This window comes from Pleurodeles waltl, chromosome 6, assembly GCF_031143425.1.
Source record: "Pleurodeles waltl isolate 20211129_DDA chromosome 6, aPleWal1.hap1.20221129, whole genome shotgun sequence".
NCBI classification, from domain to species: Eukaryota; Metazoa; Chordata; class Amphibia; order Caudata; family Salamandridae; genus Pleurodeles; species Pleurodeles waltl.
In genome coordinates, this window is record NC_090445.1 from 699,543,804 (window position 1) to 699,558,250 (window position 14,447).

At 42.2% G+C, this 14,447-nt stretch overlaps 1 protein-coding gene across 1 annotated transcript in view; it reads right to left on the reverse strand.

Annotated features, from left to right (window-relative positions):
- Positions 1–14,447, reverse strand: part of LOC138301687 (lectin-like) — a 173,217-nt gene that overhangs the window by 85,628 nt on the left and 73,142 nt on the right. The window contains exon 4 of the mRNA XM_069242202.1: positions 5,274–5,385. Within this exon, the coding sequence (XP_069098303.1) occupies positions 5,274–5,385 (112 nt within the window). The remainder of the gene's footprint in view (positions 1–5,273; positions 5,386–14,447) is intronic.

The following is a 14,447-nucleotide window of genomic DNA, read 5'->3' on the forward strand; positions in this document are numbered from 1 at the left end:
CTCACCACATCAAAGGAAAACCTCCAATGCGGCCCAGTGTGGCTGAACCTGGTGCCGAGCGACATCGACACACAGACGCATAGTGGGAGTGCATGAGCGGCTTAGCGCAACTCTAGCTGTGTGCGCTTTCCTGAGCATCAACTTTTGAAATCTGACACATTCCCAGACTTGTAAATCTGGGAATGCATCAGATTCCGTTGGGTTCCATGGGTGTTGTGGGGGAATACCTCAAGTAACACCCATTGAATGCCCCTGTCGCACAGTGTTATGCATGAAAGGGGTCCATATTTACAAGGTCATGAAAAGCCATGCATGGCAGCTTTATTAGGTGGCCCATGAAAAGCCATGCATGGTAGCTTTATTACGTGGCCTTGTAAATATGGGCTGGCACACTGCGCCACTGGAGCGTAAAATAAATAATGCTCCGGTGGCTCAGTGTGCCACTAGGGCCCTGTAAATGAAGCCCTGAGATTGCATGGGCCACCTTTTGATTAATTTCAAAATTGAAATAGCTTGATTGGATTTTTGTCATTTTGGTCATATTTCTAATAGATAAACAGCATCTATTTTCCTAATACTGTAGGGAGTCTTCATGGGGTTAGAATAGGTAATTAAGTTTGCACCCATGTTTATACAATAAAAATCTGTACTTACAATATTTCAATTTCATCCCAATAGATCCATATTCAAGAAGATCTGCTGGTGTCTTCCAATACCTATCCTGTGATCCTCGCTTCTTTCGACCAGTGGAGACAATGTATTTACAGATTTACCCTTTAATTAGACCTAGGTCAACAGCACACATCTGATAACAAAATTTGAGAAATTATGCTACTGTGCAACCATACTGGTGAATTGTGCACCCTGGATCTGCAACTGGTTGGATGCCTTGTATAATTCAGAAAGGGAGCAGGGCAAATTATAGTGTCCCCCATTCAGTATTCAATCTGCCAAGCCCAGGAAGAAAATATACATTTTAGCATCTGAATTTTAGGATTGGTGGATATATGTTCTCTTCATTTTGTTTTTTTGACTTTATATTACAAAAAATGGCAGTACATAAAAATGCAGCAATTGAAAAAGCAACAGGGCTAGCTTGTTGTCCTGATTTTGATGTGCTAACTCATGCAAACAAAGGCATGCACAAATCATGCAAAAATCATGCTTGCATGCATTAGCATGTTAAAGTCAAACCTATTAGAAGTGTCAACGATGGGTGTTGCGAGAGTGAGCACTGCAAGACTCCAGTGGCTTTTGCTGTTTGTAAGTGAGTGAGTAGTACAAACCTGGATTACCATAAGCTGTTAGCAAGTATCCTGTGAGTGAGCAGATGCTTGTTATTAGGGGCCTGATTTAGAGTTTGGTGGATGGGGTTACTGTCATGGATATCCGTTCCGCTGTACTACGATTCCATAATATGCTATGGAATTTGTAATATGGCAGATTGGGTATCTGTAATGTTTGTGATGGAGTAGCCCATCTGCCAAACTCTAAATCAGGCCCTAGGAGTATTACGAGTAAGTCAAACAAGCATCATTAGATTGGAAAAGAATATAGGCCCTGGCAACACACTAAAAATGGCCATCATTAGTGAATCAGATAGGTAAATAAGTGATCCATATTTATTCATTTTGAATTTGTAATGACACATTGGATAGGTTTTTTGCCAGCTATAGGAGACTACATGCATTTGTGCTTGTTACAGTCAATGTAAGTGTTAATATTAGTTAAATCAACAGTAAAAACGGGCCCACAAGAGAGTTAGCGGCACTGGCCAAATCTTCTTGCAACAATTCTGTATTTTGCACTTCATTTTCTGAATGGCAAACTTTTATACACTTGTTTGTTTTGTAACCTACAGTTCCTCAGCTATGTAGCCAAGAGATTTGTAATTGTCAGTCTAAAATATTAGCAAATAGTGAGAGGTAAAGACCTTATAGTAATAACATGGAGGTATTTCACAACATGTCTAGAGAGGAGACAAAAACCATGAATTTACTGAAAGCCACGTTGGTATCGTCATTAAACCAGTAGACAAGGGGGAGGCATAGTTGTCGACTACAACAATGAATTAATGTATAAGACTTCTTCAGTACCCAAAAAATAACAAGATCCTAGAAATTGACCCTACACCAGAGTTGAAGTTGGAGATAAAACAATTGATAGAGTTAAAAATTATAAGATTATATCTATTAAGGGGACGAAATTCATTTATATCAGTAACCCTGTCACACCATATTCCTACACTCTTCCAAAACTACATAAGAGCAGGAACGCTGCCTCAGGAGTCTCAGGGATTGATTCAAAAGACTTCAGCATAAATGTAAGATACTTAAGATCTATTCAATATATTGAAGGAGATTCAGTTTTATCCTGACCATAATCTACTAATGAGTTTAGACATTGAAAGCCTACATGCAATTCTACCCCGGGACAAAACCCTTAAAGTCACACATGATATCCTAGAGCAGGGTGACTGGGAATACACAACACCAATATCTTTCATGCTAGAAATAACAAAAAATTTGCTTGAGTATGATGGCACCCTCTGCTTGCAGATATATGGAACTTCAATGAGAAGTACCTTCCCCTAAGTGTGACCGGTTATTATACCCACAATTTTGAAAGTAGATTTATTTTAAAGTCCAACACCACTTTTTAGAAGAGCATAATATTACGGAAAATATATATTGATGATGTGCTGGTGATCTGGTCAGGGGATCTCTTGTGTACCTTGCCTTTTTTCCTGTGGCCAAATGGTTGGGACAAGTTTTTAAAGTTTACACACAGTCCTTGACATGACTATATTCAAACAAGAATGCAGACAAGAACTCAAAACCCTACAGATAAAAACACACTTCTTAAGTTCAATAGTTTTCACCCTCGTCCACTCAAAGAAAACCTACCCTATGGCCAATTTCTAAAGCTTAGGAGGAATTGTAGTAAGATAGTAGACTTTAACCAACAAGCCAAGACCCTTTTGGAAAAATTGTAGGCCAGTGATTACCTGCAGACCATCATTAAAAAACCCTGAAAAGAGCCTGAAATTGAGAACAGAGAAGCACTCTTGGGACATAACACACATAACACACAATGCAGCAGAGATTCCTTTAACTTGTGTTAAAAACTTTAATGTAGTTTCCAAGCAGGTAAAAAAAAATCATAAACAAAGATTGGTGAATATTTTACACAGGTTCACATAAATGGGAAAAACTTATGTTTTCTTATAACTGTGCAATACTTCTGAGGGATATGCTGATATCCACTAGAGTAAAGAAGTACAGGAATACTAGAACCATGGTCCTAACCTGCTGGGGGGTCCTACATTGCAGGACACTATCGCCGTGGAAATTGTAGTATTTGCCACCTAACAGTCACAGCGAAGACTCTGGATCTAGAATTGGATTATTATAAAGCAAACAAATTGCAGTTCTACACAAGTAATTTATATGACACCTTGCCCCTGTGGGTTATAGTACATTGGCATGACTAGCAGAAACATAAATACAACCTTGAATATGTGAGAACATAAGCAACATCCATTGCAAGAGAAGCACCACCAAGATGACAGAATATTTCCTGTCCACAGGACACACCACAAATGACCTGACATGGATGATTATTGAACAACTTGAAAGTGCCACAAGGAATCCAGATAAGTTATTGTTTGAGAAACAACAAAAATTTATTTATCATCTATCCACTCACAAAGCTGGATTAAATGACAATACCCCTTGGAACATGGTTCTAATTTAGGATGAATATACAATGGGAGAGTGGGGTTTCACCAATGTTCACTGATATTCTCACTGATTAAAGATCTGGCAGATTTTTAGCACTGTATATGTTGAAGGAGTGTAGGCGTTGCAAAGTGGATAGACGCCACAATCCAAACACTGCAGTTCTGTACCTTTCCCATTCTTTGCCTAATATCTGCAATTCGACAATTTCCCTTTGTCTATGAATGGTGAATTGTAACACTACTGTTCTATTTTGACTCACTGCACATTTTTGATCCACACACTACATTGCGTGGATAAGAAGTATGTTTTTACACATGTTTTTTCTCATGAAAGCAGTATTGTGCTCCCAATCTTTTGTTTGGTTTGATAGAGACAATGTAAAGAAATAATCAAACGCTTCTACTTTTGAGACTTAATGCCCCTGGTCTAGCTTTGGGTACCACTGCTAAGCCCACAGCATTGTGATGCTTGAAGTAATTTGTGCATTAAGACCAGCAGTTATCTGTTAGAACTGCCGTCCTAACTCTGGTTGGGAGCTACGGTTGGTATAGTGTTGCGACATAATGACACATGTAACACACTTCTCACTGCTAAACATCTCACCCAGAATATGCTTATTAAAATCTCAACTGCAGGCAAGAGCTAACATGCACAACTTACAGGATACCAAACAGAACTTTACTGGGCGCATTGGCTTGACGAAGTAAGTATAGGTGAAGGGATGGGGCTTCTTACAGATAGATTAGTGTCTCCGTGGTGAGAGGCACAGGTAATTTTAAGAAAGATTTTAATCCATATACTCCATCTTCAGTGTGTGACTATAAGCACTGTCTGTCTCCAAGGCTCTATAATGATATGGTCAACACCATTTAATGTAGGTCAATTGGCCTGACTTTTTCAGGGTGGTTCATTGAAATACATATAGTACACTAGTAATGATCAATGCCAAGATCATAAGGAAACTGCTTTTAGGAGTCCCCTTTGTTCTATTCAAAGGTTGTTTAGGACACATGTAGCAAGCTCTCTCTTGTTGTTTGGTGGCGAAATTCAAAAGAACATAAGCAGAATAAACAGAAGCACAAGTAGAGTTTGCGGCTGTGTAATTGAGCTATTATTGATAATCCTATATCAAAGAGTAACACAAAATTACCAAAATTAATCCTATTACTCATGGGTAATTGGCCTAAAAATGAGCAGTGCAATGGACCAACGTCCAAATATTTAAATTATGCTTATCTGATGGGCAATACAGAAGATAAATAATAGTGTTGGTGGAGTGGAAAAGCACTTTATTTGAAGATATGCAGTCGGTAGGAGAAGAAGACTGAACTTTCACTGTAGAACAGACGAGCTAATGCAAATGATATATTGTAATTCATCTCCTAACCATAATTTATTTATCTGCATTGAATGGGAATTAAAATATGTAATATTATAAAAAATAAAATAACAAATAAAAGACTGACATATTGATGCCTATGGATTTCCTGTCTGTAGTTAGGGACCCCCCAGGCTTTTTCTTTGACTTACTGGCAAAGTTGAAGTCAATGCATGGCTCACGACCACCAGTGTTGCTGGGTTCCCCTTGGCGCCATTTCTGATAATCCCACTGTGAGCCATCAGTCCATACAAATGATCTGTCCTAAGAGCACACAAAAAAGACAATAAATGAATGAGAATCATGCTTCATACATGGGAGCATCTTAGAAAGAAGATGCCAAGTTTTCACTACCAAAGTTTCAAAATCATTGACTGTAACATTTTGATCAGTCATGTGGTGCAGTCACCAATTATAATGGTGAACAAGGCCTATTAAAATGCTTTTTTTCCCATGTCCTGTAATGGTGGATGCAACTTTTCAGATAATGCTGCGGCCATCCAGTTAGCTCATTCAGTTGAGATTGCCAACAGGTAAAAGAACTCCTCTCAGCCAATCAAAATGCTATTTTTTGATGGTGGTACTGCAGGAGTTACATATATCCAGATGTGACTAACTTTTTAAACTTAATTTCTTAAAACCCGTGGAATAGATTTACACCAAACCATGTTTTTTATATGAAGATCTACATTTCTGCAAAATGTTGTGTATTTCTGTTTAGCCATTTTTTAATTGAAAAAGCTTCTTAAAATATCTATGGGAGGTGGGCAAAATACATCGTTTGTTTGCCCCACCACCTGATGGATCCCCTCAAAACTTTCCAACAAGGGAATGAGATGGATAAATGTTTTGGAAAGTTTGATGAACTTTGATCAAAATGCATGAATGTTTCCTATTTAGCGTCCCCCGGGCTAAAGAATAAGTAGTACACCCTCTCTTCGACCCTTACAAAGTGCTAGCTCTGTACCCTTGTCCCGGCGAGCCCTCCCCTAGACACAGGGATTTTCCCTGTCTGCAGGACTGTGGGCAGGGATAGAAGTATGTTTCCTCCTGGCCAAAGCTTTGAAAATGCTCCCTCCAGGTGGGAGAACACTGCTGTTTCCCTGCCCATGCTCTTGCAGGCAGGGAAACTCTGATTTCTCCCACTCGGCAAGAGCAATCAGAAGCAGCTGCTCCCACTGGAGCGGGAGCAATCCTGGGTCCCAGGTGAGAGCCATCTTGTGCCTTGTGGGCTGCGGGGCTTCCCCTTCAGCCCCCATTCTTAGGATTTGTTGGTGCCTCAAGTGGGCACCGGGCACCAACTTAAATGAAATATGAGGTGGAGGAAGACTCTGCAGCCAACCGCCTATAACCACCCAACCCACCACTAATCATGGACTTTGGCTGTGCGTGGTATAGGTTGGCTGCAATTAATGGCCGGCAGCCAATTCCTACAGCCAACACCCTATACAACACAACACCACATAGAATGAGAAATAGTTAGTACAAATTGAAAAAAGAATATCTGGCAAGTAAATCTCCTTTCTCTAAGCGCCTTATATATTTGAAGATGTAAACAATTTAAAGCTGAGAAATGACAACTGACATATCTAGACTGAAACCTGCAACCTTCTGTGTGAGTGTCTGAGACTAAATTACTAGGCCACAGGTGACTCCTTACTGTGCATTGTCCAGATATATCTATGACATTTGAGCCAAAGATTATTGATGCGGAAAAAGTAACAAGTAAATAAACACACTGCCATAGGATACCAGTATTTGAACCTTTAACCTTTTCAATGACAGTCCAAGAATTTACCAGTATGTCTGCTGTTCATCAAAATGTAACTATAACATTTGTACCAAATATCATGGTAGTGTGATGCTTTATTGGTAAGGGCAGATAAGTCCCTACACTTAGCAATAGGCCACTAACCTTCACTTAGGTCCAGTTAGCTCTCAGTAAATTAAACCCAGCTCAACCCTTGGTAGCTTGGCAACGAGCGACAAGGCTTAACTTAGGAGACAAAGCTTAAAGCATTCAAATATCACAAAACAGTCATTAAATAAAACACAGGAAACAGTTGAAAAATACAAAATCAATTTATAAAAATAGGAAATATGTTTAGCTTTAAAATGGCACAAAAACGAATAAAATCAGATAAGGGGAACCAGAGTTATGAATTCTTAAAGAATTAATGCTTTCTAGCACATAGAAGCAACTAGCGCTCAAAGGGTTAAAAAAAGGTCACACTGGAAAGGGACCAAATCCAGAGTTCAGGCCACACACAAGGTAACACTGTCACACTTATTTTCAGAAGTGTTTGATTCAGGAAAGTGGTCCACAGCACCAGCCAAGGGTTGAGAGGTTCTGGTGTGCCTCTTGAGGTCTGGGACTACAACTCCCACAATGCACCTCTTCAACTTATGGAGTTGCTCTAAACGTCTCCAAACTTCTGGATCTTCTTCCAGATGTCCTTTTTGTGTCCCTGAAGGGTCCACAACTTGATCCAAGGTTCCAGAAGCTCTGAGCTGCTCCTTGGGAGTTGGGACTACAATTCCCAGAATGCACCTGGTCAGAATCCTCAAATGGCCATTGGACGCTAGTCAGCTGGGCTTTGCTTGCAGGACTTGATGCAGGGGACTCTGGGCAGCTCCTTTGCACCTGTAGCAAACAGGGAGTCCCTTCTTGAAGCAGTAGAAGACTTTTAGTGGTGAAGCCCAAGTGTGCTGCTGGTGCAGTCCTCCAGAGTGCAGTGTCCAGGTGCAGGTCAGGGGTCCAGCAGGGCAGTCCTTCTTCTCCTGTAGTTCTTCCTTTTTGGAATCTGATAGGGAACTGAGGTGTGGGTGCAGGTCTGCCAGTTTTATCCCTGCTCCTGAGTGAAAAACAAGGGGTCCTGGTTCTCCAATCAGGGGCAGGGTCCTTTCCCCTGTGATGAACACTTCCTGGGAAGTGTGGCAAAAATCAATCCCAGGGAGCAACATTCCTCAAAAATCAATCATGGCTGAAAGTGATTTTTGGAGGTTACATCTGGCTGAGCCCACCCACTGGTGTGGCTAAAAATCCTAACCCCCCCCTCTCCTGCCCTCTCCTAATCTAATCAAGGGGGCACCTAATTGTCTGGGTTTGCAGGATGTGAGGGTGTTGCTGGGTTGTACAAATGTCCTTCTCTGCCTTTGACGACCAGTTTGGCAGCCCTGCCCCTTCCTGCTTCCCCATCTGCTGAGGGGAGATCTCCTCCCCAAGTCACATCTCTTTGTTCTGAGCCAGGCCACTTCACACCTTATCAAGGCAGCCTGGCCAGGCTGCCAGAGGCTGACCAATCAGAGCACAGCAGCAAAAACACTGCAGGGGGCTGATATTGAATCCCACAACTGGAAGTTGTGGGATTTATCATAACAATTAATTTGATACCAAACTTCTGGTATCTATTACTTAAGGGGATTTTTTAAATTAAAATAATGTCTCCCCATTCTAGCCTATGGAGGCCATTCACTACATTGAGGGAAAAACTAATTTGGCTGTTTCACCTCACCAGGGCTTATAAAACTATTTTTATAAAGTCCCTGCTTACAGTTACATGGCACCCAGCCATAGGGTCACATAGGGCACTCCTTAGGGGTGACTTATATTTAAAAATAAGGTAGTTTAAGGCTTTGGAACTACTTTTAACTCCAAAGTCAAATTTGCATGTAACTTTAATTTAAAAGCAGCCAGCAAGGCAGACCTGCCTTTAAAATGACACTGGGCACCGCAGCAGTGCACCTATGGGTGTACTACCTATGCTAGGGTCCCTAAACTTACATGACCTACCATATTCTAGGGACTTATAGGTAGGTTGACTTAGCCAATTACAATTAGCCTACTTTGCATACTGATTTTACACAGAGCACAGGCCCTGGGACTAGTCAGCAGTACCCAGGGCACCATCAGAGTCAGGAAAACACCATCAAGAAGTGGAAAATGGGGGGAAGAAGTTAGGGGGCCTCTGCAATCAGCCCTGTTCTCTCACAGTATGGAGCAAGCATTGAAATTACAATCTCTTTCTCTCTCTCTCATCCATCCCATTAAGGGAGAGAGAAAGTCCTAACTGCTGGAAATGCAGCTCCCTGAGTGTGGGAGCAATCTTTTCATCTCTTTCCCTGCCCATATGATAGCAGGCAGGTAAAGAGCTGGGAACAGAGTGATGTTTGCTTTCACTTGGCAGAAGCTACATAAGTAGCATGAGCCAGCCCCGGAGGCTGGCGGTACCCGGGGCCATGTATGGCTCCAGGAAGGGGGCTCCCCCCCTCCATCATTTTTAAATGGGGTCAGGGGGTATTTCTGTGCCTCACGTCTCAAATTTAGTGTGGACCTGAATAGGTGGCAGTCCTCGGGGCCCAGGGGTGTCTGCCCACCCTCCTTTTTTTTTAAAAAGGGCAGCTCCGGGATGTTGATGGATCTCAGGGCCTAGTGGTTCCACACACCCTCCTGCAAAATTTGTTTTAGCCCCAAAAAGGTGGTGGTTTCTGGGGGCATCCATGCAGCCCCCACATAACTATAATGATGTTGCACCAGGAAGGTGTTGGTATGCAGTGCCCATGGGGGCCTGTGAAGCCCCTCGCATACTTAGTTTTAGCTCTAAGGAGGTGGTGGTCCCAGTGGCCCAGGGGGTCCTCACGGTCCTCCCTGCATCATCAAACAAATAATGCCCAGACAAGATGGTGGTCCCCGGAGTTTCAATGAGCCCTAGTAGTGGGCCCCGTGTACACCCCTCCTTTATATTTTGGAAATGCCCCCGGGACCTGACCCACCCAGGGGCAATATTAAAAGCAAGCACACGAGATTTTGCTTGTTTTTTATTTTTTAAATCACATTGAAATTTGTGAATATTCAGGAATTGTACCCAATTTTGTTTTTTTAAATGATATTGTAGCACCATCCTTGGGATAGTGATACCTCTCTCCGCCAGATTTCTTTTAATGAAAACTGGCAGAGATGGGGTTCAGGGGACCCCAGGGGGCCTGTGCACTGCCCTTACACTTAGCATGGGCAGTGCAGGGTCCCCATGGACAGCCCTGTTACGCTTTTCACTGTCTGTAATACAGACAGTGAAAAGCATGACGGGTGCTGTTGCACCCCATGCACTGCAACATTGCTGCGGGCTCCATTATGAGCTGGCGTCAATGTTGTGGGGTGTTCCCCTCTGTGCCAGTGGGGAACTTGTAATGGAGCCCGAGGGAAGGCGGTCACACTGGTGGCAACCTGACTGCGGGAGTTTGGCAGGCAGCCTTTTCCACCTTCCAAACTCGTAAAGACCCCCTAAATTATTTGTTATTGAGAGGCAGTCCTTATGAAGTTAGTTCCGTTCTAGATGATATTCAGATAGGTCAACTGATTTGAATGAGATGGTTGTAGAGACCAACTGAAAATTATAATACAAGCAAGCACAGTTTTAGAAAAAAACTAAAAATTAAATTGATGCATTTTCAACAACTGCAGAAGTTCCTGACAAAGTCTATGTTTGCTGTACGCACTCATTTCAGATCACAAACCCCAAAAAATTATATTTGTGAAAGCATGGAAGAAAGTGATATAGTACAATGATTTAAACAGGCTCTTTATTTGATAGCTGAAGATTCATTTGACTAGTAAATCAGGCAAATTGTATGAAAATATTGAATTGACAACGTGGAACTCAGTAAACGGCATGCTAGAGGTGTTCATATTAAAGTGGACGTTTTCAAATTCTTCCTGATCTTCAAAACCTAAATCTGTATGAGTGTATTCTCATACAGGTAGTGCATCCCTTCCAAGCAATGGTTAGAATGAAAAACCAAAAATACAAAACTACCTCTTTCTGAATTACTAAAAAGTCAAAAAGGTGTAGTTGTATACTTGCCTTTGAATATGGAAAATATTAAAAACTATAGGTGTAGATAGAGAAGAAGAGGAACCGCTAGTGGTTCAGCAGATGGAGTGCCTACTAAAGATTAAAAGGCTTGGCAGGAACCTGTGAGCACGTATAGAGTCAAGAAAGCATTACAATATCCTAAAGTACATTACAAAATATGTTTTACAAAGATGTTGATATGGGAGAATATGTAACCTATATCAGAACACAAAGTCCCACCTCAGCTGCTTCTGCATCAGTCTGAAGACTCAGATAAAGCAGAAGAAATATATGGACATTACAGCATTCATCATCTACATACAGGAGATATGATGGGTTGTGCTTCAGAATTGTACCAAATGAGGCAAGCAAAAGGAGAACAAGTAAATGTGTGGGAAACAAGCTTAGAAGCATGGTGTTTTCTATTTTTTTCACAATAGGTGAAGTTGGTCGTTATGATGAATGTTCAATACAGATCCTTTCATCAGAATATGGGTCAAGTGTTATGTTCTGATGATCCCTGAGTTAAGCCAAATATTTCACATATTTTCCACTTTTTTTTACGGTGATCTGTCAGTGCTATCTTATGCTGTCGGCCATGTTATGATAACAGGGACATGGTTTCTCAGGCAAGCTAATGCAACCATTGTAGGAATTCATTTTGAGACTCATTGTGAATTGTTTTCCATTGATCTTGCAAATGTTTGAAAATCATTTTAGCACAGATTTGAAGCCATGCTCCATTTTATCTTTTATCTGTGACAAAAAGAACTCACCACTGGGTGAGGTTGGGACTTTTTCTAGAGAAAAGAATACCAAGCTAATATATCTATATATATCTATAATATATGTGTATAAATATATATATATATATATATATATATATATATATATATATATATATATAGATATATAAATATATACACATACAAAATTTTACTGTAAATATTCCATTGATATCATCAATGATGTTATCGAAGATGTCATGAGTGCCGGAATTTGTGGGGTAATTAGCAGTGCATGGCGAGGCCGTGAGTTGTAGTTATCCTAGGCCACAAGTTATAGTTACTAGAAGTAACTCTAACTATAACTGGTGAATTTCTATGCTTTCTTACATTTAAAATGTTAGCCTAACTATAACTTCCATGTAACCTTTGTTTTTTATGTGAATTTGTATGTTTAAAAAAAATTCTATTTCCTAACTATAATGTCCCTGTAAACGTAGTTTTTTTCTGTGAATTTCTATGTTTTTTTAACGTATAGTAATTTTTATTACTATATGTTAATCCAACCTCCGCCACACATGGCCTGCAGCCAGGCCCTGAGGCCAACCCCCTATAAGCACCCAGCCATGCACCATGCACGGCATCCGTGCGTGCACAGCGGAGGTTGCCTGCAAGATCTGGCCTGCAGCTAGACCTTGCAGGTAACCAACAAAACCCATGCTGTGCATGGCCCTTTGACTTTGAATGGCGGGAGTAGGCCATGGCCTCTCTGGGTGTGAGAATAGATGTGAGAGGGTATATCCGGGGGTGAAAATGGCTGTGAGAGTGTCTGTCTGGGTGTAAGAGTGCATACATCAGTGTTTTAGTGGGTGAGTCATTGTATGCGTGGGTTTGTGAGTGGGTGTATGAGGGTGACAATGGATCTGTGAGTGGGTGTGTGAGTCTGAGTGGGTATGTAACTGTCAGAGTGGGTCTGTGAGTGGGTACATGAAGATCTGAGTAGGGCTGTGAGTGAGGGCACAAGGGATTGAGTGGATCTGTGAGTGGGTGCGTGAGTGTCTGAGTAGGTCTGTGAGTGGCTGCGTAAATGTCTGAGTGGGTGTGTGAGTGGGAAAAAGATTGAAAGAGAGAGAGAGAGAGAGGAAGAGAGTGAGAGGGAGAGAGATAGAGAGATTTTCAGGCTTTGATGTATGTAATACTTATAATTAGATATGTCTGCACAATTTGAAAAGAGAAATGTGTTTGTCATAAAAACAGTAAGATCACCTTTGAGTACGAGCCTTAAACATTTGGAAACAACTCAGGCTGGACTCAAACCCTCAACACTGGTCCCTGCAGATGTTTCTTCACAATCTGCTCTTAATGGGTTATCTAGGATTGCGGGAGAAGCCTCAAGGCCTCCCCCCTGGTCCCTGACAATTATTATTTTTAAAATTTTATTAGATGCCCTTTACGGGCTATCTGAGACCATGGGGGGAGCCTCCAGGCCTTCCCCACTGACTCTGACTATGTTTTTTATTATGTGCCCTTTTGGGGTATCTGGGACTGTGGGGGAGCCTCAAGGCTTCCTCTGAGGTCCCAGTCGGCTCCCGCCACCTGCATGAGTCTGTTTGACAAGTCCCGCTGTGAACAAGTGGATTATATGCTGTTACTTGGCTAGAGCTGTCAAAGCACTGAAAAACACTTGTGTACCTCAACTGCATTTCCATGTGATATTGTTGACTACTGTGGTAGTAGTGCACAGTTCACTTTGAATGTGCAACAGGATGCACAGGAGTTTTTAATGGTGAGGCTAATTGTGTTAGAAAATTAGGGAATTGCAATTAACAATGTATTCATAGAACCACAAGTGTGTTAAATGTTCCTATTTAGCTGTGCAGAATAACTGCTGCCCAGACTACACATCGGAACTGCTGTCTGTATTAGCTGTGATACACAGTTCAAAATATCTTATTCTCATGCAACAAAGATGTAGAGCAGAGGGCGATAAAATCAATATTGATTTCACCAACTTTAAAACTGGTCGGATGTCAATGTGTAAGAAAACATATATTGCTGTTGCCATTAGTTTTCACCATGGACAGTCAATCATCTCTGGCCAATTCACTGTCTACCTTAAATATTAATGTGGTTGGACTGAATGTGACATGTTTTACAGTTAAGCATAGGATACTGTGGAAACTTCCAAACTCCTATCTCATATTTGTGGAACCGCAATTCTAGAGACAAATAGGGGGTCATTCTGACTCCCGCCGGCGGCGGTAACCGCACGCCTGGCGGGAGCCGCCGAATGACCGCACTGCGGTCAAATGACCGCGGCGGTCATTCTGAGTTTCCCGCTGGGCTGGCGGGCGACCGCCAGAAGGCCGCTCGCCCGCCCAGCGGGAAACCCCCTTCCACGAGGATGCCGGCTCCGAATGGAGCTGGTGGAGTGGAAAGGGTGCGACGGGTGCAGTTGCACCCGTCGCGATTTTCAGTGTTTGCTATGCAGACACTGAAAATCTTTGTGGGGCCCAGTTAGGGGGCCCCACAACACCCGTTCCCGCCAGCAAGGTTCTGGCAGTCAAAACCGCCAGAACCAGGCTGGCGGGAAGGGGGTCGGAATCCCCATGGCGGCGCTGCCTGCAGCGCCGCCGTGGATGATTCCTCAGGCCAGGGGAAAACCGGCGGGAAACCGCCGGTTTCCCTTTTCTGACCGTGGCTTTACCGCTGCGGTCAGAATTGGCCTGGATGCACCGCCAGCCTGTTG